Source organism: Salminus brasiliensis, chromosome 14 (assembly GCF_030463535.1).
Source record: "Salminus brasiliensis chromosome 14, fSalBra1.hap2, whole genome shotgun sequence".
NCBI classification, from domain to species: domain Eukaryota; kingdom Metazoa; phylum Chordata; class Actinopteri; order Characiformes; family Bryconidae; genus Salminus; species Salminus brasiliensis.
Window position 1 is genome coordinate 28,808,719 of NC_132891.1, and position 26,401 is coordinate 28,835,119.

The 26,401-nt window shown below is 40.0% G+C and overlaps 2 protein-coding genes across 2 annotated transcripts; one reads left to right on the forward strand and one right to left on the reverse strand.

Moving 5' to 3' along the window:
• The first annotated feature begins 2,914 nt into the window (after window positions 1-2,914).
• On the forward strand, window positions 2,915-13,173 carry cd40 (CD40 molecule, TNF receptor superfamily member 5). Its single transcript, XM_072697295.1, has 9 exons — window positions 2,915-3,287; window positions 3,808-3,889; window positions 4,868-4,990; window positions 6,085-6,231; window positions 7,594-7,684; window positions 8,633-8,691; window positions 10,208-10,303; window positions 11,158-11,189; window positions 11,290-13,173. Exons 1-9 carry the CDS (start codon window positions 3,261-3,263, stop codon window positions 11,557-11,559), a joined length of 927 nt encoding a protein of 308 aa, XP_072553396.1. The 5' UTR covers window positions 2,915-3,260; the 3' UTR covers window positions 11,560-13,173.
• A 2,970-nt stretch (window positions 13,174-16,143) lies between these two features.
• irx7 (iroquois homeobox 7) lies at window positions 16,144-17,454 on the reverse strand. The gene is made up of 2 exons (XM_072697236.1): window positions 17,302-17,454; window positions 16,144-17,011 (listed from the first exon to the last, which is right to left on the reverse strand). The coding sequence occupies exons 1-2, from the start codon at window positions 17,452-17,454 to the stop codon at window positions 16,247-16,249; spliced, it is 918 nt and encodes a 305-aa protein (XP_072553337.1). The 3' UTR covers window positions 16,144-16,246.
• Between the last annotated feature and the right edge of the window lie 8,947 nt (window positions 17,455-26,401).

Below are 26,401 nucleotides of genomic sequence, written 5' to 3' on the forward strand. Positions count from 1 at the left end.
GGGACTGGGGGCATTTATGGAGCTCCAAGAGGGCCCCTCCTTGCCGTGAATCGAATCTCCAGGGGAAGGTGGCGAGTTTAGGTTGGAAAGAGTTCTGTTCATAGTCAGGAGCATTCTCAGTGTTCTTCTAGAGGCAAGCGAGGTACATTCGCTTCCTACTCATGTTCCTAGGCGACCCCAGTTCTAGTCAGTCTCTGCTATTTTAGATTTGGTTGGCCTCATTTTCTAGTCAGGCAGCTGGCTCCCCAGCTACCTCTGTTTGTACACAGAGCGCGACTCTGCCCTGAGTTTGTATCTTTTCTTTCTGCCCAAGCTAGGCTCAAGGCTTTGTGTTTAGTCCCCCTCTGAGTTCACCCCCTCGTTATTCACCCGTTCAGCTCCCAAGCTCCTCCCAGGAGGAGTGATCTTTGTGATCTTGCTTTGATTGCATCTCTGCGAGGGTCCATCCATGCCATGACAGTTATCAAGAAAAAACATCAAGACCTGGGGAAGGGGACCTGGGATCTTTAGGTAACCACATTTATATGTATTGATACACAATTCATACATATTCACTATGATTCACAGTTCAATTCATACTATACCAGTTTTGTGATTCGGAATTTACATTGTATTTGTTTTTTTGCATCTATTTTGTTTCATTGTTTACTAATGAAATACTAAATTCAATGAATTGTTATACTCTGAAAGATCTCTGCAAGGTCCACCAACACATCTCACTCATCAGGGACAAGAAGTGGCTGCAGTGTTTTTGACCCAATTTGAAATGCCAGTTACCCTGTTCATGTGAACTTCCCCTAACACTAGCACACTAGTCCTCTCTGACACATGTGTAGCCAGTGTGCTCCCCAGCTCCAATACAACAGCTAACAGACGCCTGTGCTGACTAACATTACACTGATGTGGAGAGCAAGTGCCATCAACCCACCCCGGAGAGAGCAAGTGCTCTCTCTTGAACCCTGGCTGCTGGTAGCAGGCAGCAAACCTGTGACCCTCTGCTCATAGTGGCAGCGCCTTAGTCCACTGGACTACTCTGAGCCCTTGCATTAGAGATCTCATTAAAAGTTTCAGAGTTCAGGTAATTCCAGGATTCTAACCCCACCTAACCAGCAGTACCTCTGCAAAATTCCACCATCCACCAAAGCTTACAAGGGAAATCCTTCAGACACTCAATTGGAGCTGTTATTCCTTTTAAACCTGAAAATAAAAAATCACCGATTTTATTTCATTTGGAAGTGAAACAGAAAACCGCTGATGACATTTGTCTCTGTAAATTCCTGTTACTTTTGGGAAGTCAGATGGTGCGTCTGTCGATTGCTTTTAGTCCTGTTTGGTCAGAGTCTGTGTAATTACAGTCATGAACATCTGTCTGATCAGGTGACTGACTGATTGATCGAAGGCAATTATAAAAAATCTGAACAGAGTGTAATCTATTGTGTGGGCTGTAGAAACCATTTTGCCCACTCAGGTATGCCCCTAAAACTGCTAGTGCGTAGAGCCTGTTTGAACTTCCTCATCAGGCTGGGGGATTTCCTACTGCTTCTTGAAACTTAACAGCTACTTATCATGGCTTTAGCGAGTGTAAAAAGTTGAAAACACCAAAGAGGAGATGGGATTCACCTGGTTATTTTACTACACTATTATACTGCTTAACTGCTATAGAGCTTTTAGGAAATGATGAGTAATCCTCTCTGAGATTTTAACCAACATTTGTGTCCAGATCAAAACACAACTTCATCTGCACCTCTATGTCTAGTTTATTTATATTCTTTTAACAGATTTTAACATCAGATTTTAATCTGCTATTTAGAAGCAACATTTACCTGTATCTGGTGAGGTCTCTCCTCTAAATAGCAGATTCTGACAAAAAAGGTTCTCTGCTTATTTAGCTTTGGGTTTTGGAAGAAAGTAAGTACAGTGGTATATGTTGGGATACAAATGTCAAATAAAAAAAATGAATAGTGTTTTTTTCTATGGACAGAAAAGAATGGTGTAGGCGTCACCTCACTGAATTCAATGACTCGTCTAAAACCTAGGCCTCCTCCAAAATCGCTTAGAAATAGTACACCACCATGAGTAGTGCATTAATTTGTTACATATGTCAAATCTAATCCGAAATAGGTAGTAACTTAGTTTAAAGGCAAGATAAGGTTAATATGTTTACCTGTTTGTGCCACCAAAACAGCTATGCCTTTTTGAAGCATGGACTCCACAAGACCTCTAAAGGTGTCCTGTTGTCTCTGGATCCTTCAACCCCTTAACTGCACTGCGGCATATTACGTAGTAACTACAGGGACTTCTGAGCAAACTGCTGGGGCTATTCTTTGGTAAGGGAAGTTTGTAATAACACTTCAGGCCCGCCGGCAGGCCATAGGCTTTTTAAGGGGTTAAGTCCTGTAAGTTGCAAAGTGTGGCCTCCATGGAACCCATCAGTAAGCCTCCATGACCCTGTTGATGGTTGATGGTTCACAGGTTGTCCTTTCTTGAACCACTTTTGGTTGTTACTGTTAACTTCATACTGGGAACACCCCACAAGACCCGGCAATTTGGGAGATGCTCTGACCCAGTCATCTGGATGTCACAACTTGGTTCTTGTTAAAGTGGCTCAGATCTTAACATTTGCCCATTTTCCTGCTTCCAACACATCAACTTCAAGAAATGGCTGCTCACTTGCCGCCTCATTGCCACTGTAATAAGATACTCATTGTTATTCAATTCAAGTTATACATTTCAGGTTACCCTGTACTTAAGTGCAAATGTCACTGATATTTCTACATTCCAGTTATTAAGATGTGAGTGAGTTTGGGTGGGTGTCAGTGTGCATATAATAGAGCAATAGTTATGGTTTAGTCTATGTTGCCCACCTCTAGTAGTAGTAGTAGTAGTGTGTGGGTTTGAACACAGCCCTCAATGTAGGGCGACACGTTTTACAGAGTCCAGAGTTGGTGGTGGGAAGCTCGTTCCCACAGATTTCATACAGGCAGAAGTGCCGGTGGTGAGCAGACGTCAGGGCCCGGTGAGCACCAGAAGAAAGAGTGGATAGGGAGTATTTCTGGGAAATGGTGTAGTTGTTTTCTGTCTGCATTAGACTGGGATAGGAAATCCCCTTCAGTGCTGCGGTGAAAGGGGGGAGCAGGGGCGTGTCCATAAAACCAACGTTAAAGCACTGAAAACATTCGGCTTCACAGACACTCAGGACTTTCAAGCCGTGTTGCTTTTCTTCTTATTTGCTCTCAGTCTGCAGCTTAAAAGGAGGAAACATGCGGACAGTCTTCGCTCTTCTTCTGGTAAGTAAAGGAAAGCTAGCGCTGAATATCTCCTCTGTGAATGTGCGTGTTGGTCCTCAGCAGACGCAGCTAGCTAGTTAAACTACGCGAGGAGACGCTAAACGTTGCATTTTAACGACAAAGCTGCTTATAAAATTATATGTAATGTTTGTATTAAATAGGGAGTATTTAGTATTAACACTGTCGACGCAGATTCCTGTTAATTGTATGAGAACGAGAAATAAGAATAGCCTCTGCCTTGGTAACTTTCACTTTCGTTTTCAAAATAAAAGCCCAATAGTCAGTATAAGTAAATCTAGCCATGTCAGAGTATTGTTTATTACACATTGGAGAAAAACTGTTACAGCTTATTAAATGAGCTTATTTAGTCATTTTTTAAAGCGAGCCACATCCACAAGCATCATGTAAACAGAAGCGAGACAGAGAGTTTTGGGGACTTTCCTCTGGCAGACGAGCCGTTTTTATTTGGGTCGTCGATAATTCTTGGTAACCTTCCCTTTTCATTAACCCCTCCTGTTAGGTTTTGCCTGTTGTAGTGTACTGCTGTGACGAGACTACACACTATATGAAGGATGGAGAGTGCTGTAAGATGTGTGGCCCAGGTATGATATGATCCAATATTGTAATTCCCCTTACCTGTACAGCCATTATCATGGACATAGGCTGGAAAAGGCTGGGGGGGTGCTCATGAATGTAAACAAGTGTGAGTGTGTTTGTGTTGGAGGTTTTTCTTTATTTATGTATAATAAATACATTATATTATATTATATTATATTATATTATTTATTTATTTATTTATTTATTCTTATTTGTAATATTCTTATTTTGTATTTATTCTTATTTATTTATTTGAACATTGCAAGTTGATGCAAGTTACAGTTTGTCCCACCTGGTGTCCTATAGATATCTCTAAATAGGTAGGTGGTACCGCCTGTTGTTTATTAGGCTGTAAAATGTAAACAAGTGAAGATACACCTGTATATTCTATGTGTTTATGTAGGGCTGGTAAAAAAAAAAGGTCACAATTGGCTACAAATCTGAAAAGCAGCTCCTTTGTTATAAAAGTACAAAATAACGAGGGTCATTAAGAAAAAACTAGAATTATGCATTAGGAGAAGTGTTTAAGTTTGTCCCAGTTAGACTATTTACATTTAAAGCTTAAGTCCATTCATGCCAAAGACAAATAGCGGAAAACTGTTGCCGATTTGAAAGAAGCAGGTGGGCACTCGCCATAGTCAGATGCCAATCAGCTTGCTCTAAGCTTAGCAAGGCATGTTGCTGACTAACTATTGGCGTACAGCTTAAAGTGGGACTTGTGAAATTTAGTTCCATGTTGCATTCAACAGCAGGATATTTTCTGAGTAAACAGTAAAGCACTTTTGTAATTTGAATAAATATAACTTACCTTAATTGTTTTTGTCTTAAATATAAATGTAAATGTACTGATGTAGTAACCATATCCTGAACAAAAGTATTAAAAGTCATTATTAAAGCTTATTTAGCTGGTTCATGGTTTTTATTTGTGTAGTAGTGGTTTTCTTGAACAAAAATCATTTTTGCTCATTGTGACTGTATTGCAGGGACCCGGATGAAGCAAAACACAGACTGCAATGACCCATTCTGCCAGCAGTGTGAAGAGGGAGAATATCAGACAGGTTACACGAAGGAGACCAAATGCCAACGACAACCTATATGTGACATTAGTAAGTTTGAGCTAATATAGATTCAGTTTGCACCTCTGTTTACTCAGGTAGGAGAGTTACAGTTAGAGTTCTGCATCTAGACACTAGAGGTAAGTAAACAGTCCTTGACTCCTGGTTAGTCTGGAGGTTTTCACAATGGACTCTATCAAGGTCAGCGCTCTGTGAACCATGGCAGGTCCCATATTTGATGTTTTAATCTTGATGTAATATTTTATACAGTCCAGTTTGTGTCTCTTGGTGTCGACAGAGCACCAAGCCAACGAGGACTGCTGTCATCAAGCCATCTCTCATCTCTCAGTATTATGTATACAGTACTGTGCAAAAGTCTTAAGCACATAAGCGCATTATTTCAGACCATTTATGTCAGCAGGAGAGGTGTATATCACATTAGAACAGATGCACATGAATATAAATACTACTGAAAAGTAACAAGAAGTCCACATTTTAAGGATATGATTGGAACTAGTTGCCCTGGATGCCATCACCAGCTCACCTGATTTAACCTCTTAACACTCCAAGGCTTCTTACACACTAAGACATACTACTCAGTAACTACAGTGACCTCTGTACAAACTGATGGAGCTGTCTAGCTGGTGGAATAGAATAGAGGTTTGTAATAACACTTTTGGCCCGCAAGCCAAACCAGATGTTGTAATGATATCTATAAATAATACTTGGCTGTTATGAGGGCAGGTCTCAAAAAGGCTAAATAGACATAGTGACACATGCTAAATCACTACGTTTTGTATTAATGTTATTTGTAACTTTTGCACAGTACTGGCAATCACTGTGATGTGATGGTGGTGACGGTGCAAGTCAGACCAAAATATTTGCAGTTGGGCTGCATTGTTCCAAGCCAGCCTTGAGCAAGTATGTCTATTTTAGTGTACAGTGAATGGACACTCATAATTAGCATGATGTATTATGCATACTTCTAATTGGTGGGTGTTTATTTGAATTCATTGTTAGCAATGTCAGCATTGTTGGCCATATTGCTTATATTACTAGTTTGCTCACACTGTCAAATGATGCTGTGCTGAATGAACCATTTCATTTCATCGCTATTTCTCCTTTACTTTTTCTTTTTAACCCAGACCTAAATTTTCTCGTTCCTTCTGAGCGAAGTAAGATGGAACGCCAACCGTGTCTGTGCATGTCGGACCATCATTGCTCCAGTGAGGAATGCATTTCGTGTGTGCCCAACAAAGTGTGCCAACCTGGACAGAAGATTGTGGAAAAGGGTAAGGTTTTGTACTGCAATGTGTGAGTAAGGTGGTGCATGCAAAAAATGCACTCTGTAATTCTGGCCATTGAAGTTACATTTTCTACATACAAGTTTCAAATGAGGTGGATCCCAAGCTGTGCAATATAAGTGTGGTCTATATCCCCATATCCAGTGTGTAGCCCGCCAAAGCATGTGTAGGCTGACACAACTCCACTGGCAGTTAGTGTTGTCCTTTAACAGTGCTCAGGTGTTCTGTGATGTTTTAGCTGGCACATGCTAGCCTTTATCCGAGAAGTGGTGGGCGAAAATACCATGCTTAGAAGCTTCTCCTTCTTCCAATCTTCCATCTGTAACTTCGGTATCCAGTGATGTAGCTTTACCATGCCACCACCACCAAATCTCTTTCCCTTAACTGAGTCCTATCCCTCAGTACTAGTGTCTGCCCTTCACAGGAGGTTCTAGGCTTCAAGCTCATAGAAGACATTGCCCAGAACCAGGAGTCATACAGAACCAGGAGTCTCTTTTCATACGTACATGAAATTCATAAAAGCTCACCGACCATGTAAGAGTTGGTTTCCTTGACAGGGATTAAGCCTAGTCCTGGACTACACAGTATTCTGAATGGAGATTCTCCATTGAAATGTGAATATGCTTATCTGACCAGCTCCTTTTTCCCACACATCTCTGTAGATCAGTGCTTGTGTTTGTCTTTGTAAACAAGGATTGACACACCTCTTACTAGCTTAATATCCTCTTTATGTGGATATGCGCTGTGGATAGACTGTTCGTGACACCGTCTTATCAGGTTCTGCATTCTCAGTCACCTGACGAATACTCGCTCACTGAATGTGCACTTTCAGCCACAATTTCCAACCCAGTTCACTGATGGCTTTCCTACTTATCTGAATGCTAATGTCAATTTTGTTACTGTTCCTATTTAACCCAAACCAGATGAGCTGTCTTTGTATCAGGAGCTCCTGCTAGCCCTGCCCCAACAATGAACCACCATTTAATGTCACTTAGATCTTCCTTAGTTCGGTGCTTCCCAACCCTGTCCTGTACATTTTTCTGTTTACCCTACTCCCAAAACACCTGATCCCAATAATCAGTTAATTAACAAGTTCTTCCTAAATTGAAGGTAATGTGGTAGAGCAGGAAATCACAAAAATGTACAGGTCAAGGGGTCATCTTGGACTCCTGGACCAGGATTGGGAACCACTGCTTTAATTTGTGTAGACTTTTTGTTTAGACTTTTGGTCTCCAAAAAAAAATTAATCCCAAATAAAAAAAATCTTAAGAAGATTTGCAAATGAGACCCATTCTTGGAACTGTGTTACTTACAGTACAAGTGTCATGCTGATGTGATTTGTCCTTACAGGCACCATGAAGACCGACATAAAATGTGGATCTTGTCCTCCAGGGACATTTTCCAGTGCAACCTCAGCCAACAACTGCACACCATGGACAGAGTATGCACCCAATCTTTTAGCTTTTTCTTTTCTTATTTTTCTGTAGTGTTGCATATGTACTGACAAACCTTTTTAGTATTTTAGAGGAACACTTTTTTTCCATTCAGGTAATTTCCAGAAGGCATGATGTAATATCAGAGAAGGATGATTATGATTGGCTTGTCATTTGTATAGCAGCTTTCTCAAACCCAAGGTTGCTTCCAACAGCAGTAGACCTCAGTAGAGGTTGTGTCAATGTACTGTAGTCGGTGTCATGCCACATTAGAAACTCCAGGTCTGAGCTAGATTTGTTTTGTGCACTGACAGGTGAAGTATAAAACACTGATTATCTTCATCTACAGTAGCATCTGTCACAGGGTGGATATGTTAGATAGCAAATAAACAGTCCATTCTTGAAGCTGATGTGTTAAAATCAGGAAAAATGGGCAAGCAAACTTTGACCACTTTGACCACGGCCAAACTGTGACTGTGTCTGCCTAGACGACAGGCAGGTCAGAGCATCTCCAAAACATCATGCAGGTTGTACAGCAGTGGTCGCACAACTGGTGAACTGGTGACAAACGTGGTAGTGTGGTAGTTAAGTTTCCTTGGCAGTGGTTGCTTGCAGTTTGAGTAGCTTGTGTAGTTATAGTGTAATAAAATAGTGTTAAAGTTTGGTAGTACACTTCATTTCACTTCATATTTTGACTCTGTGATATTTTTGTTTACCACTGGGTAGCGATTTTTTAATTTGTTTCTTATAGAAAAAAACAGCTTGGATCTAGAGTTCCCAATGTGGGCAAGATGTTTAGGACTTGGTATACAGACCAATAGACGGCTAAACCTCAGATAATACCGTCTATACAAGAGTATGTTATCTTCCTGTATAGTGTGTATGCCTTAGGTCTTAAATTTCATATGTACTCCACTTCATATGAGTATTTCTCTCTGGTGTTTCCCAAAATGTAGATGCACACAAGGTCACCTTGAAACCGTTAAAGGCAGTTCTACCTCTGACAGAATATGCGGTAAGTACAGACCTGTACAGTTCAAAGGAATTCTGAATGGGAATTTTTAGGCCATGTACAGTTCACAGTGTAAGCCCACGTCAGCGTTAAGCACTGTTGGCGAAAGTACAGTGTACTATTAGGAAACGAAAATTGAGAAGTGTGTGGAAACAGCATACATGGCTGTCAGGTCGCCCACATAGTATCACTTCCTTTATGTTTAGACAGTCAGAAATTGCATTTATACATAAAAATAACTGAACTATCAGTAGTACTGTCTGGCAGGCCTGGAAGATGCAACAGGGTAAACACTTTTGTGCCTAACTTCAGTATAGTTTTTAAAGAATGTTTTGTTCTGACTGACCTGGGACGAATTTGACTCAGTATAAGTATCTGTGGTTAAAATCAAGTGACTATCCAGATACTGGTCACATGAAATGACTAGGTGGGAGTGGGATCTTGGAGCCTGTTTACATCTTGTATTAACATGTGTTTATGGTGATCGGATTACATTCAGATTTTACTTGACCACATGAAAAGCCTGGTATGAACACCTCCAGATTGTAATTGGATTCCAATCGAATCACTCAATTCAGAAGTAGTCAGAGAGCCATCTCGTCATTTAAAGCAACATTTGGCTGCATTTTTAGCCTTAAAATAGCAGCTTCAAAATCATTGTGATGCTCCACTGACTTGTTGTAAGGAATGAACAAAAAAAAGCAAAAGCGCAAAAGAGAGGCAACCACTTCACGCAAGCACTACATCACACATAGTTTAATACATATTGTGTCAAAATAAATAAAATTCACTAAGACAAATGTTGCGGTAGCACAAAATCCTTTCAAACTGAAAATAAAATCTGCTTTTTTTCTATTTTACTGATCTAAAAAATAACAAGAAAACTGATTACGGGAAAACTGATTTAGGTGTTATATGTTATTGCTGCTACTTTGTACATTCTTGGATTTAAATTTGGACATGAAAAAATATTGGAGTTTATTAAAACCGTGTATTTTTTAAAATAAACTATTCATCTTCATTTAATTAGCAAGTGCATAAAACAACCTCAAGCTAATAAGCTGATAGCTATATAAAAGGTGTTTGGTATTTGAGTGATTCATGATACAAATGATAGATTATTTGACTACTAAAATAGTAATTTAGTGTAAACAGGCTCTTAGAGTATGAAATTTTTGCCAAATTGAAGGACAATTTGAAGGAAAATATGTTTAACTTTTAATATGATTTATTATGTTTGCCGAAGTTTAACTTCTGTACTTACTGTTTTATAGCCCAGGCTTTTGGTGTTGATGTGTAAATAATTGTTAATAATCAAATTGTAAATGAATTTAGAAGAATCTAGCTGAAGTGTCCATTGTAAATAATTGTATTAATAATAATAATAATAATAATGACCTTTCTTTCGTAAACAAGCTTCTACTCTTAATTTATCTTTAATTTGGTTCTGTTTGATGCTGCTACTTGATAACACTCGTTCATAGTAACTGAAGAAATGCTTCTTGTGCTTGCCTTGCAGAGCCTCATTCTAATTTAAGACTGGGTATTGGGATTTCTGCCTTGGTCATCATCTTTGTAGTGATTGTGATTGCAGCGATCTGCTGCTACAAAAGAGGTAAGGCACACGCAGTATGCATCACTACATTCACACGGCAGGTAAAAGTGGCCCAAATCTGCACAAACCCAATTGCACGTCCTGTTAAACGAAAACGCAAATAGAAACCATAGTGTTTTGATGATGTTGCCAAAAGTGGCCTGTGATAATAATGTTTCATATTCATATTCAATATTTTTCACTTTTACCTGCTGTGTGAATGCAGCCTTAGCTCGCCTATTATGCATTTCAGACTCAATGTAACTGGTTTAAACTTCATTTAACCCTTTAAAGCCTGAACCATTAAATAATTGCTGGGAAATTCTAATTCTTTTATTTGACCTTCTGACCAATTATTTAAAAGACAAAAGTTAGTGTATTTAACCATCATTATGTATCATATTTGATAAACTCAGAAGTTTACTTAGTTTGTTTATAGTTATTTTAAACAAACAAAAACATATAGAACACAAAACTATTTAAAGTTTCACTCAAGTTATGTCAAACTTCTGTATTTTTTTTCTGGAGCATGCAATACCCAAATAGTCCACTAGGGAGCAAACGACATGTATCTGATTTAATTTTCTTATTTATGTAATTAACTTTTATTTGTTTCATTTGTTATACATTATTACCTAGATTTTTTTCTAAATTATTATTTTAAATAAGTATTTGTTAACTGTCACACCAAAGAGGAAAAACCTTTAAAGAGTTAAACTTGCAACACTATGACTTTTATCATATTGCTGTAATGTTAAGTCATATCACTTGATTTAATGTCATCATGATGTTGGATATTATAACTGAGCTTAAAACTAATAGATGTAATTATGTAATATGCTAATTAGAAATTCATCTTTAATTTAAATTTTTAGGCAAAACTGGATCTGTATGTCTGGAGAAAAAGGTAATCTGACTTTTTTTCTTTTCTTACTCCTTTTGTGGCATCTTCTACATAGCAAAACTCGAATCTGTAGTTTCTTATGTACTCCCTGTTGTTTTTCTAGTTACAGCATCACTGTCCTGTTTTGTTCAACGGCATCAACAATAACCCCCAACCTGCCGTGTTGGTGACCGTGGAACAGGAGCCACTCTGCGACCAACAAAACGTGAATGTGCCCCAGGAGGACACTGAGGATCTAGCCAAACAGGATGACCAGATGAAGTATGGCCTATCTGCAAACGGAATGCCCATCGATCAGGACCACAGTAAAATCTCTGTTCTTTCCCAGCCTGAGACCAATCTGTCAGCGCAAAGTTTCACAGATCACTTATAAAGAATGCATGAGGTTGATGGCGTGATGAACCTTTGTGTGTGTTCAAGTGCATTACTTTGTTGCCAGTTGGGAGTGCCAAAATCAACTTGCCTGTGCTAATAGAAGTACAGTTCAGCAGCTGATTTCCATGGAACATGCTTAGAGAAGAAAGAGAGAACCTGATGACTCATTACAGATGAGACAGAATCACTTGCCCATTTGGCATTTATTACTAATAAAGTGGGATTTAAGTCAGCAGGTGTTCTGTGCTTTTACTATGTACAGGGAAATATGTTGAAGTGACTGTACCCAGCAGACGTCAGTGGTAGGTTGAAAGCACTTAAGTATTCCCTTAACGTAACTCTTTGTACTTTCAGTTCATTGTGATTTGTGGTCAGTGTGTCTGTAGTACGCTCGCCAATTCCTCTGACTGCTGCTTCTGATCTGTCTGATTTATTTATTCAACTCTAAGTTTGAGCTGATGCGTTTGGCTTAGAGGAGGTGTTTTAGACACTTTATTTTTGAGTAAGAATCAACAAGCGTTGATGTCGGTGGTTGCACTACTTTTTTCATGTGTGTTCTTGTAATATAGACTCTGTAAATACAGTACTGTGCAAATGCTTTAGGCAGTGTAAAGTGCTAAAAGCTATTTACAGTGCGAACGTTTTGGTACACATTCCCTAAATACAGTTTGTCTTGTCTATTGTTATCATTTATTCATACGTTCATATCCATCAGAAGAGTTACAGCAAAGAGTAATGACTAAGGGTTTACTAAGGGAACTCTTTTCTAAGAGAAAAACTAATTAATTAGTAATATATTCAGAAGGTAGTTGGACAAACACTCAGTGCTGTTTACTTAGGTTAGGATCTTGTTGAATATCTTTTTTTAAAGCAGTAGCTTTCATTTTTCCCTTGTTTAGTTCTAACATTCTGCATCCTTCCCCCATCCTGACCCGAAGAGTGTCTGTGTATACAGGTGGTATCCAGCTTTAATGGATGTATGAACAAAGGCAGTGTTTGACTTTTTCTAATGTTGGTGTTGCTCTCTGGGAAAAAAATAAGAATTAGAAGCTGCTTTTGAAGAAAAACTGGAATGTCCCTGCTGGTCTTTTGGCTAAGATAGTGGTGTTGAACATGATGGTGGATTTGCTAAAAAAAAAAAAGGATGGAGGTGTAGGTGAAAGTTTTCTAGTTTGCTGTTTTTCAGTTGTAACCAATAACCATAATGTGGCTGAAATGACTGAATATGCCAAAACAAGGTCCATAATATATTAAACAAATGAAATCATTTAAAAGATAAATTATGATGAATGTGTCCCAGGACTACTGTTAGGCTGTTAAGATGTATCTCAGCAATAAGTATGGATTTGCCTATAAAAACACTGAATAACAGTAGAATACGTTAAAATTAAACATAAAAAGGTTTGGTTCTTTGTGCGTTTCAGGTACTCTTTGGATTTGCTGCATTTTGTTGAACAAAGCATTTCGCACGGTTCTATATGTTCTTGTAATATAATCCGTTTCCTTTTGTTTCATTTTTTGTAAATATGTGCTTTTTAATTGTGTTTACTGTGTTGATGTGTTAGAATAGGTCTTAATGTAAGAAAATAAAGGTGTGTAATAAAAAAGGAAAAAAGAAGCACTGTGTCCTGATTCTTATTGAGAACTCCTGAATGAATCCATCCCATTAAAAACGTGAGAACATGTTACGTGGATGTATTTTGAAGGTGATGTAAAGTTGTCTGTTTCCTCTCTGTGTGATGTGTATTGTGCTTTGCCACAGTGAGACAACTGACAAATAGTTGTATGTGTGATACTTGGTTTTAATGTGTATTGGGGTTGGGCAGGTGTGGAATAAGTAGACTGTCCATTAGAGGGCGCTGTTGCTGGATAAAAAAAAAGGCAGAAAAAGCTGTATGTGTGAAGTCTGACTGCCCTCTTGGTCTATTAGAAACACCCTATTGAACTGGAGTGGGTGTTAACAGCTCAAGCCCTTATAGTTTTTTCATATTGTAGCATTTGGATCATTGTATATGATGGGGATGTTTTGACCACCTCCCCCAGAGGTCCAACAGAAATGTATTTTTTCCAGTTTGTGATTAAATCATTCAAGGATATACTGCATACACATATGTAAATATAACACCTACACACATACAGTACACCATTATATAAACTCTTCATGGTCATAAAAGTCATGGCAATATTGAGATCTTTCTTGGGAATTTGGGAATTTCTTGGAACTGTTCTTTTTATGGGGCACCAGAACAGTATACAACACACCTTACATTTGGTTGAATGTCTTTAGCAAGTTTACCTTACCCAGACACATTTGGTAGCCATGGACAAGCTTCTGGTAGAAATCTGGTTGGACATTTGACCCCTCATCTTGGTAGCATTGGTAAGGCTAACTTAAATATGCTGGTTTCTTGACTTTAAAGCACAGACCACGTGTTTTCAATAGGGTTGAGGTCAAGACATTGAAAAGGCCATTTCAAAAACATGTTAGCCTTCTTTATCTATTCCACACCCACCTTTAATATGTGTGTTTGAGGCCTTTGTCTTGTTGGAGCACCTAATTGTGTCCAAGTTTCAACCATCTCGCTGATGGCTTCAAGCTATGCTCTTAGGTAATCCTCCTTCTTCATTATTCCAACCACTTTGTGCAATGTACCAGTTTTATTGCCAGCAAAACAGATGGAAAGCATGGTGCTACCACCACCATGTTTAACAGTTGGTACAGTGTTTTTGGAGTTGAGTGCCTTGGCTTAACTCTTTTAAACATACCTCTGATCACTGTGGGAAAAGTGTCTTCTGATTATAAAGCTTTTCATCCAGAAGGCCTTATTAAGGCCTTGGCAAGATGAACCACATTTTGGAACTTTCAGCACCACTGAATTATTAAACCTATGCGGGTGTATATATGATTTTTATTAAGCGGAACTGAAACTTCAATTTCAGTTTCAATTTCGTCATTTATTTAAACAGGTTTTTAGAAGCCGTGTCTCTGTTAAATGCAGGGCACGATATGCATAAATGGCGAACCAGCTGTCAGACCGATTTATTAGAGTGGCCACTTCAATGACAGCAAATCGAATAAAGCATATGAGCATATGTCAGGATCAGCCAGGCTCGAACATGACACGCTTACGACATATTGCGCCCCAGAATTTCCCACCATTGTGTGACACCTTGTTGTGGCCCACAAAAGGCCCCGGCCCTCTGCCGGTCATGTTTAGACTGGGATTACACTTCATTTGGGCCACCTGTAAGTAGCAGGCCGCAGAGAAGGATTACTGGTCCCAGTGTGTTTGTAGTGGATGAGCGCCGAGGGGGTCCGTGCATTTCAGACGCACTTTTTTAGCACCCAGGAGTTTTCTCATTATCCCTGGATTAACAGGCCACAGACCTTTGAATTTACATGGAGAGACCTGAATAACTAGCATGGGATGGGCCTCCTTTCACCACAAGCACCCCCTCCTGCCTTTACACCCCTCCCTTACACTGGTAAAGGGAGATAGAAAAACACAATTTTGTCCTCCTGGGGCTTAATCCTGTTGATGTGCATATGTGTGTGAGGACCCCTTTGTTTTTTTTAACAACCATTACATTAATTTATCCAGTAATCAAACTGACTGAGAGTCAGTAACAAAAATGAGCTGCAAAACACTGCACGTTTAGAACTATATGCACACAAGTGTTTGTTAGTATGTAAGTGTAATTGTATGCAGATTGAATACAAGCCTACTTATCTTATTTTGGACCATCACTGGCCTGCGATTGTGAGAAAGCCTCTCTGTCCCCAAGGCTATGTGTGTGTGGGCTCTTCACCTTTGAAAATAAAAAGCTGCTCTTGAGGAAAAACTGGATTTATGTCCTTGCTGGTCTTTAGTGGTCTGTCACATCGTCACCAGCCCGATGGATTTGACCAAGATAATAGTGTTAATTATCACCCCGCAAGACAGAGCAGTTTGTGCTCTTTAATCCGCACTGGCCTGCATTGTTTTAACAGATCAGTGCTAGATATGCAAATCCCTTAATGGCAGGGGTTTCCCAGATAACACGACAGCTGAAATCCTCAAAAGGTGGATAGAACACTTTAAAGGCACTTTGCTCAACATTAAAAACCTATGAATTCTTCCTCAGGCATTCTTTAGCATTTTTAATGCCCCCCCCCCCCCCCCCCCCCATTGTTATAGGAGCCTGCATTTTTTCTAGCCATCAGAAAACTTTATACCCACAATAAAATCTAAAAGTCTACACTGTAGGAAAATAATTGCTAAATAATTCACACACTCTAGTCACATGATAATACTGATTATAAAAGGTAATAAAAATATATAGTGAATGAAAAGAAACTGTGAAATTCTTTACAACACCAAATTTCATGACAATAGTATTAAATAATATAGCCAGGATGTTGCAGCTTGTGCACCAGGATGACCAGCAGTCGTTTTGTTTATATTTCAAGTGTTTTATTTTAGCAAAAATAATTCAACATACTCATGTAAAAGCATTTATAATTTACACTGTGTACAACAAAATAGAATTTACAACTATTTACACACATATCCAACTTCTTTAGTTTTCAAAACCAGGCATTTGGATGAAAAAGTCTCTGTAAACTTCATGACCAGCACAGTTTGTATCCATTCGTCGAATGATTGACGGCTCAAAGTGCAAAAAAAAAAAATCAGTCTTGTGGATTAACAATGTAACCGATTCTGTTGAAGAAAGTCCTGTGCGGAGTAACCAGTGGGTAAATAGCCGCTCCTTGATGCCCAGTTTGCCCACCACTGGCCAAAGTCTGGCCCATGGCTGGGATACACTTTGACCTCAGTGGGCTTTGCCACTGGCTCTGAGGTCGCCGTCTCTGCCAGAGACCAGATTTTGGGTTTCTGGACATCGACGCTGTCTTTACACTGCTCGCTGGGCGACACACACTCCTCCTCCTCCTTCTTATCAGCCACAATGCTGGAAGTGTCCCTCTGGCTCGGTTCCTCTGGCTTGGAACCTTCTACATCTCCAACACAGTCACCCTCCACATCCACAACCTGAGGCTCCTCTTCAACTTCATCTTCAGAACATGGTTCCTTCTGTGAGGAGATACCCTCTTCCTCACTCTCTCCCTCCTCCTCTTCCTCGTCGCTCTTGCCCTTGCACGCCCAACTGACTCTGTTCTCCTTCTTGAGTCTCCTTCTGGCGTTGGCAAACCATGTGGACACCTGGGTCAGGCTCATTTTGGTCACGATGGCCAGCATGATCTTCTCGCCTTTGGTGGGATATGGGTTCTTCAGGTGCTCGCTCAGCCAGGCCTTCAGGGCGCCTGTGCTCTCTCGGCTGGCCACTTTAGCTGCCCGGCTGGGGTCATGAGGAGCCACTGCAGGGCGGTATGGAGGGTAGTACGGGGCAGCCCGTGCCAGGAGAGCCTGGGGGTACGAAGCAGCAGCCTTCAGGTCATACGAACCAGCCTAAAATGATAAAAGATGAGAGTTAGTATTGATATAAAGCAGGAATTCATCAGAATTACACACAGGACTATAGCCGTATAGTCATTTTACCCCATTTTAACTATAGGAAAAAACATCTACTAATTAAAAGACAGAAAGCAATTAAATCAATGCAAATTTATCTTTAAAGCTACTTTTTTTTCATTAAAACTACAAAATATGTTCTACATTTTAGTTTCAGACTAGCTTTAAGCTAACCCCGAGTTGTACAGTAACCCCGTATAGACTCCAGATCAGCTGAGTAAACCCACCATGTGCGCCATGTGTCCGGGGTGAGGCAGCGGGATGAAGCTGTAGCCGCCCACGGCAGAGAAATGTCCGGGCAGCAGGGGCTGGTAGCCCGCAGCCAAGGGCAAAGTCCTGTCCAGGAAGAAGTTCCCGAATCCAGTAGCGGAGGCAGGCATGATCACAACTCGAGTGAAGAAGCTTAGGCTGAGCTCCGGGCTTTATAGGTGGAGCGCTGGCCGGTGGGCGTGACCAGACGCTGCTGATTGACAGGCGAGTCAAACGCTCCGTCTAAATCCCTTCAAAGCGAGCTCCTTTTAGCAGGCGTGAAAGGACGAGTAATAAGGCTGATGTGCAGATGAGGAAGGCGCTGAGGTCTCTGAAGAAGGATGATTATGATGATTAGTGCACCTACAGATCTAAATCGGCCGAGCTTTATTCTTGAAACTTTGAACGAGGCAGAAAAGAGTACTGAGGGTTTTCTAACACACCACAGTGCTGCATACTGTTTTCCTTCATTACTGAGTATAGGATCATCCGGTCTGCGAGCACGCTTATATATTAACTAGTGAATTATTGGCTGTAATTTAAAAAAAAAATTAAACCAAATATAAAATATATATGTATATAAAATTGTATGTAATTAATTAAAAATGTGTATATTTTTCTAAATAAAAGTCCTCTGTATAATCTTAAACGTTGTCTCGCAGTTGTTGCGCACACCAACAGGTCAGAATAAACTTTTTCCCGATTTTTCGACCACGCTGCGTGTGTTTCATGTGTGTGTGTGTAAACGGGACGATCATCATTACAAGCGATTAGCTGGATTTCATTAGCAGCACCGTGTCAGGTCTGTCTCCCACTTTTACTGCAATCAGTGCAGCTGCAGGAATTAACACCTTCTCCACTTCACACATAGCACAGTTTCATCTGAAACCGCCATTTACACAGGAAAAACACCACATTCACTGCTTAAATCCACTCAGGACGTTGTTTAAACTTACACTGACTTCATATGTTGTGCGTAAAACGTCGCCGTTCGTTCAGTCACGCTTTCAGTCTGTTCATTAAATTAGACGTAGCCACCCGTCTAGTGTAGCCGCACTGCTAATGGTGACTTTATGAGGGAAAATCAGGGGTTATAATATGACAGAATTTTTAGGATAAACAAACCATGATGCCACTATTTTTAGTTAATATGATATACACATGGACAGATGACGTTCGTTATTATTATTATTATTATTATTATTATTATTATTATTATTATTAATACTACTACTACTGCTACTAATAATAGTAGTTGATATTGGTATCGTTTTAATAATTCTAATATTTTTTTCAGGAACTACATTTCAATTAAACACCAACAAGGACACATTAAGCAAATGCTTTTTTTTATGAATGAATTAAGTTATTTATTTAAAAAAAAAGAATTAGTTTAATTGAAAAAAAAATAAATTTGAAATGATTGTACTTTACAGAACTGTAAATCATATCAGTTCAAAGTTCCCCCAATGCCATTGATACCAATCTCTATACATAAAGCAGTGGAGGTGCCATACATGTAGCACAGTATGACCTGATTAAAGCTGGTATCAAAGCTCTGCTGAGCTTTCTAAGAGCATGGTCCTGTTTGAGTTGCTGTAATGAAATGAGTCTGAGGGAGGCAGGTGGGGATTAATGGATATGATAATGCAGCATAACACATGCTAATGGCTGCAGCAGAATTCCTCAACATACATACGAATACTTTTGCTCCCCTGGCCTGAGGGACAACAGCACAGCAAACAGGCCACATATATTGAGCTCTATTTACAATGGACCAATAGACCTTTTACAGCAAAAGTGAAGCCAAATTCTCAAGCTAAATTCACTTTACATGAAAGCTTCTGCACAGCTGTGCAGTGTGTGCATCTTTCTAGATTCTTTGAATATTCTTAAACACTTCCAAAGGCAGAATCATTAAATCATTTTAGATCATTAAAAAGAGATGTTTGGATAATGCCCTAATGTGCAATTTATCTGAAACTGCAGGGCTATTATTCAGTAATTCCTCAGTATCTGCTGTACATTAGTAGCGTGTCGTGTTTGTTAACTACTATGAAACCAATATAGTCATTAAGGCAGAAGAGTGAAGGCTTAAATTGTAGACACCCATAGGGGTTTAGAAGGTTAAGGCAAAGTCATTAAGTGATTCTTAGGTGAAAGTGTGACACAATCTGCATGGTGTTTATAATACCCTTAATAAAGTACTCAGTGTAAAGCTCTGCTTAAAAAAAAGCCCCAAAGCAAAAAGCTCAAAGAGATAAAGGTGAGGATGGAATTTTTCTTGGGTAGGGCTGTGGCCCCTTTGGGCCACAAGAGCAAATTTACTGAATTTGTACAATGGCCTGAACATAGAGCAAAAGCTCTGGGGCTTATGCTACATCTCTGCAGATAAACAGCTCTGGGCAATAGCCATTGTGTCCATCACACACACACCCTGTTTTCTTTCCTTCCTCCTTTCCCTGATTGCACACAATGCAGGTGTTCCACATGCTCTGGCAGGTCCAGTTAACACCGTTTGCTCATAGGATGTCCCTCGTTTGCAAAGAGAGCGGAAAAGGACACGCAGCATTCCACAATGGTCTGTATTAGAAACGCCGCAGATAAAGAGATATAGAGTGCTGATTGTCTTCATTAACTGCACACCCATTCAGCCCTGAGTCTTTTAACAAGCAGTGTTCTCCCATTTGTGTGTCAGAGTGTCATTTTTGTAATGTATGCTTTGGCACTGTCACGCAAAAACTTTGTATCTCCATTTTTGCTGTTTTCCATTTTTGGCTAAATAGAAATCTGGAAGTTGTTCTTGTTCATGATCAACGGACAAACAGGCATCTTCCTTCTACTGTAAAGTTGGCATTTTTTATTTTATAGCAGCATAATGTTGGAACAAAATCTTGTACCTTTAAAACAGAGTTCACAGGAGAAGCAAATGCCCCTTAGCGTTCAACGCAAGGTAAAATATTTTATTCCAAGTCAATTTAGAGCATTTTTACTGGTTTATTCATCAACCAAGAACAACTCTCAGATTTAGATTTTGTCAAAAACAAAATATGGCAGAAAGTGGAGAAAAGTGAGGTTTTGTGTAACACTGCCAACATATATTATTTAAACTGTATTAGTTAATATGCTATGTAATATCTCTCTTATTGGGCCCCTCCATAAAATGATATTTCTCTTATTTGTTTACACACTATTTCATGATGTAAACGTGCCTTGTTTAGACAAAGGTTTCTAGTTCGAGCTGCTGTTCTTGGCCACGTAGATATTTGAATAATATAAAGTTGTTGTTTTTTTATAAAGGCACAAGTTACTAATTGTTATTTTGGAAAAAAAGGGGGAAAAAGCAAAAACATAAAAAACTAGGAACTAAAAAGAAAGAAACAAACCCCCAAGTATAACAAACACATTGAGCTAATTGCCATTTGATAAGATATGTAAATGTTTCTACTCCCCAAACAGTATTCCTGCAATATGTCGTTCTATTGGAAGGCTGGCGGGTCACGCTGAGGGGCCAGGCCACAGTATGTATGGCCTAATGAGCTGATAATGACAATGGCCAAAAGGTGTGACTTCATTTAGTGGGCCCTGCATACCACTGAGCCAACAAAAGGCCTGAGCATGTCATTAGAATAGACTGTAGCCAGGTCTGAATCAGACCTGTTAACAAAAGCTTGAAGGGAATCCACAGAAAGCACTCAACACCTTCTTCATGTTAGTTTTTCTTTCTGAGCAAGTGCCCTTGTTTTTTACCTCTGGAGGTTATGAGGGGAAGCTGGTAGCAGCCTTTTAGCGCTTTGGCTCAAAAAAGGAAATAAGGGCAAATCCTGTGAAACTCCCTTCCACTTCAATGCATGTGTTGTGTATTGATTGCTGCAGCTAATATATATATATATATATATATATATATATATATATATATATATATATATATATATAGCTGCATATCTTGATCACAGCTGGAGAAGGTACAAATTGGACTTTTTGGGTTGGCTTATAGTGGTTCACTGCTTCACTGAGACATACACCTATCTAAATATAAATGGTGAAAGATCAACTTATCCAACTACCATTAAACTACGCTACTGCTTATGTTTAAAGGAAAACTGCAAAGTTTCTGCAAAGAATTCTGTATAGTATGAGGGTAGGTAGCAGCAAGAAAATTCAGATTACAAAATTAATCAAACTGATAAAAAAACAAAGCAGAACAAAAACCCTGCATACTGAAAACCATTGTGTTGTGTTTGGGCCCCCCGAGCCTCCGCTGGAAGCACTAATGAGATTTGCCAAGAGCCCCCAGCCCCAAATGGAGGGCTGTTAGCATAGCGTGAATGTTATCAAGCTGTCCCACCCCTTCGCTATCAACTCCCCCCCTCCACCTCTGTCCCATCTTTTGTCGTTCCCCCTTATCAGCCCCACTCCATCACTCCCTCTAACAGAGAAGTGGCACTGCAAGCGACCGCCAATGGGAGGATGTCTTTGTTGGGGGGCCGAGCAGGTCCCACCTCTCGCTCTCTCTCCCGGGTGGGATTTGATTGACGGCCCCTGCGTGGGCTGAGTGACAGGTGGCGTTCGTTAGCCTGCGACAAACACAAGGCCTGGCTCATGTGTGAAGGTCCCTGGTGGCATGTATGTGTATGCGTGTGGGTGTGCGTGTTTGCATGGGGAGGGCTGAACAGTCATGAGGTCTGGATCACCTGAAGCATGGAAGCCCGCTAGCATGTGATTTATTGTAAGATGATGGCTTCAGTAGCTTGAGTCAGGGGGTGTGTGACAGCAAAAGAGCAAATCTAAATAAAGGAGAGACAAATAATAGACTAGCACTGAAAAACTGATGCGTTGGGATGCATTTGCAAGATTTAACCCATGAATTATTGTTAAAGATTTTTTTTTATTTATACTGAATATTGAAAATTAAACAACAGAATGTTTTAGAATTATTAAAAAAAATATTTGCACTATTTAAGCACGTGTGACAATGACCATGTTAACAAACAGGTCTTACCTCTTCTATTGAAGCTTGACTTGTGGAGGCCATGCAGCTCAAAAGTACATTGTCATTAAAACCAAACAGGGGGCACACCATCAAATATTAATTATAATAATTCTGAAATCCATGATAACATTTCAAAGATTCTTTTTTATTAGAGAAGATGCTAAATTTACAATTGTTATTATCACATAAAAACTGCATTCAATTTAAAATTGATTAGGTTGATAAAGTACTTTTGGTCCCCATAGTATTTTCACAAGTTTACTATTATTTATTTTTTTGTTTTTATATAATTGACTTATTGACACACTTGTATCAGGAAAATGTAATGCATTACTTTATTTGTAGTGTAGAAAAAAGTTTGCAAAACCCTGTATAGCCTATCCTTTCCCAACCGGTTATTAGGTTATTAATTCACATACATACAGTTTGAAGGCAATGAAGGCGAACATCTTGTGTTTATGAAGTCCACGTCCAACTACAACAAATATCAGGTTATCAGGTCTTCACGCTCATGAATACGAAACTACACCTCCATTTCCAAGAAGTATCTCAAGAGTGATTTAGACACCTTACCCCATAACGCTCTGAGGCTTATTACACATTAAAGTATATTATTCAGTAACTACAGGGACTTCTGTACAAACTGGTCGGGCTATTCTTTGGTAATAGCAGCTCGTAATTCCACTTTCGGCCTGCCGTCGGTCCATAGGCTGTTCAGTTTTTCAGTTTTTTTGGTGGAACTGTCAGAATTGTGGGGCCCAGTGTAATATTTTTTCAAAGGGCCCAAAATCCCTGCCAGCGCCTCTAACCGTATAGGTAATAGATTATCTTGTACAGAACAGAAAAAAGTCTGTTATTTATATTTAATTAATATTTATATAATTAATAAAGTTTCAAGCAGATACAGGCCAGCATCTTCAGCAGACCACGTTGGGTTCTGCTTCTGTCTGCTAAGAACAGAAAGCTGAGGCTGTGTGACGCAGTCATGTCAACATCAATCAGAATCTGATCTTGTGGAATCCGTGAAAACCTGAGGTTGTTTAGAGATCAAATGAGGCCTTAAAGAGTATTAGTGTATTAGTATGAGTGCATATAAGTATATAAGTATACAGAACAGGTTCATGGCTTTCCACTGTTTTTCCACTGTTACCATTGTAAGGCTAGTAAAAAATGGACAGTGTGATTAAGCTGTGATCTTGTACAAATCATGGACCCATCAGAATTTCATCAGACTCGTAACTATGGACTGAATGAATTATGTGGTTACATTTAAATAGTGTAGTAAAAACACAACAGCACACTGAAATCCAGTGTGGTACTGAAATAGGACGCCACCATTGCAATGGTGAAATTTCTTCCCTCCTCCATATGAATGTCATAAAAGCTTCTTTAGGTGTAACGTGTAGGTGTTCCAATATTCTTGTCCAGATAGAGTCTATTTAACACACCTTTAAAGCACATTGTTCTTTTCTGATAATGGGGGTATGGGCAAAATATGGCTGCTGTCCAATGAAAAACATCTCCATTTTCGATCATTTTTAGTTTTTTCCTTGGTTTGAATCATGTAGCTGCTCTCTGTACACTGTGTAAATAATTATGGATGAACAGACCAATAGAAATGCTCTAAACTATTCAGAATAAAGTCTTGTTTTACATTAACTTTCATTCAAGGGTAAAAATATTTTTGTCACCATTCTTATGTGAGTAAATCTCACTCCCATCTTAACTGGAAAACAATATCGGCAGGAAATGGCATTTCATGCATTTTGGCATCAAGCCCTTCATTGATTAGTGAAAGTGTTAAAGGTCTTTTAATGTTTTAATGTCTTTCTATGTTGCACCATAGACCAATAACCAATTTCTTGTCACTGTTTTCCAACATACAGCTGATGTAAGTGGCTAAAATGAAGTATAAATAGTTTATAATCATATTTTATTAGCACTAGACATGTACACTTTTAAAGCATGCCAGTGTTACCAGTCGGGGGGAGGTTGGCTTCAAAACGCTGTGCTCTGTGCACAGCGTCTGCCGCAGTGACACTGAAGAGCAGAGGGCAAGTGCTTGTGTTTGTGATTAACAAATGTACTTTTATGCAGCTATTTTCTCCTGGCCAGGCCTCACAATCAGAGTACCTGGGGTGCTTGTAAAGCATCTGTGACGTGACATCTACATTTCGGGCCATTTGTAAAACAAAGGCTACAAGGAAGCTGGAGGCCTTGGGCTGCAGGGCTTCGTCCCCCCATCACCCACCTACCCCCTGCACAATAGCAAGCCCTGGACTGCAGCAGGGGGGAGTCGCCCCTCAGATGGAAATGAGCAACCGAACCAACAATGTAGTGCCTAATCTCTTCAGAGGGCCAGGAATCAGTTACACAGCAGTGCGGACCGACTTACCATTGAAAACAGTGGCCCCCACCAAACACCATTCCTGTGAGCACACACACACACATACTCTGACCCCCCCCACCTCACATGTAGCAGCAGGATCTCCTTACACATGGGCCAGATACAAGCAAACTAGCCCCCCCACACACACCACGACAACAGAAAGGGTTGGAATAAGTGGGGCGTTGGGGGGCTAGGCCCCTCAAAGCACAGGATTAGGGCTAATGTGCCCTCCCTGGGTTCTAATCTCTTCAGAGAGGGGACTTTGTTTGAGGGCTGGAGGGCAGTCAGATAAGTATCTATTACAGCAACTCTTTCTTATCTTCCAACACCCCCTACTCTCCGCACCCACTCCCCCCAGTGCCCTTCAGAAAACGAGGCACAAAACCACTCGCATGTCTTCCCCTCTCACTCCTCTGATACCCAGAAAGAGCCTGAAAGCAAGTGCTGCTGCCCCTTTCGACGGCTAAGCTGGAATTAAGGGCTCAAGCCTTATGGAAGGCCAACAGGGCCCATATTTACTCCATCTGGGTAAGCTCAAAGCCAAGAGGGTCGATAGGAATCAAAGGCAGGGTGAAAAGAAGCAGGGAAGAAAAGAAGAAGCTGGTCTTTTTTCTGTCGCCCTCTCGAAGGTGGAGGGAAGGTGGGAAAACCGCTGGACGCAGAGGGCTAAAGCGGAAGATCTGATAGGGTGTAATCTTGTTAGGCTCATCCGCGAGTGTGATGAAAGGAAGAAGGCCGTAGCAGATTATCAGGAGTGTCCAGAGTAAAAGTTTCAGTCCCGCGCGAAAGTCTAGCCAGCACAATGTCGCTGTCATATCAGCACCTCGTAATTCCGTTACTTTTTGCACCACTTGTAAACATCAGCCAACCTTTACATTCTCTAAACAAGTCAGGACGAGTGGACCAATGGAAACGGCCCAAAATAACTAATTCAATTTCCTCCATTATCCTGCATGTAGAAACATTTAGCAAGGTTAACAAAGGTTACTTAGGTATTTAAATACTAGTTTGGTGCAATAAAAGCACTTCTAAGGCTGGAAACTTTTGAATTTGTGACACCAGAAATTTATTTTAAAAAAAGCCCATGTAGACAATGTTCATTTGAATGTTTAAAGCTACTCGTGCACTTTCTCCTAGCATGATTTAGTCCTGTTGCATGGAATGCATGGAAGAGCATGCCAGGGTTGATCATAACAAAAAAAAAAAATCAGCTTTAATTAGATATTAAAACGCACATTGAGCATTTTTTTTAGGAAGACGTGTTCAGCTAGTCATTCATGCTTATTATCCAATCAGTCAATCGTGTGGCAGCAGTGCAGTGCATAAAATCATGCAGATATGGGCCAGCAGCTTCAGTTAATGTTCACTTTAATCATCAAAATGGAAACAGAGGAAAAAGGAAAAAATGCAATCTCAGCAATTTTGGGTGTGGCATGATTGTTGGTGTCAGTCAAACTTTGTCAGATGCACAACATGTTGAATCCTGAGACCGAAAGGATTCTACAGCATGCGACCACACTGTGTTCCACTTCTGTCAGCCAGGAACAGAAAGCTGAGGCTGCAGTGGGCACAGGTTTACCAAAACTAGACAGTTGAAAACATAGCCCGGCCCAATGATTCTCAGTAGGGTCAGAATTTGGTGCCAACAGCATGAATCCATTGGCCCAACCTGCCTCGTGTCAGAATTTCTACTCGG

Excerpts from the sequence above, each read along its gene's own strand:
- cd40 (XM_072697295.1), top strand. The coding sequence starts at position 3,261 with ATGCGGACAGTCTTCGCTCTTCTTCTG. Across the intron at positions 3,890-4,867 it reads CTGTAAGATGTGTGGCCCAG|GGACCCGGATGAAGCAAAAC; the intron begins GTATGATATGAT and ends ACTGTATTGCAG. Across the intron at positions 7,685-8,632 it reads AACTGCACACCATGGACAGA|ATGCACACAAGGTCACCTTG; the intron begins GTATGCACCCAA and ends CCCAAAATGTAG.
- irx7 (XM_072697236.1), bottom strand. The coding sequence starts at position 17,454 with ATGCCTGCCTCCGCTACTGGATTCGGGAACTTCTTCCTGGACAGGACT. Across the intron at positions 17,012-17,301 it reads CCGGACACATGGCGCACATG|GCTGGTTCGTATGACCTGAA; the intron begins GTGGGTTTACTC and ends TTATCATTTTAG.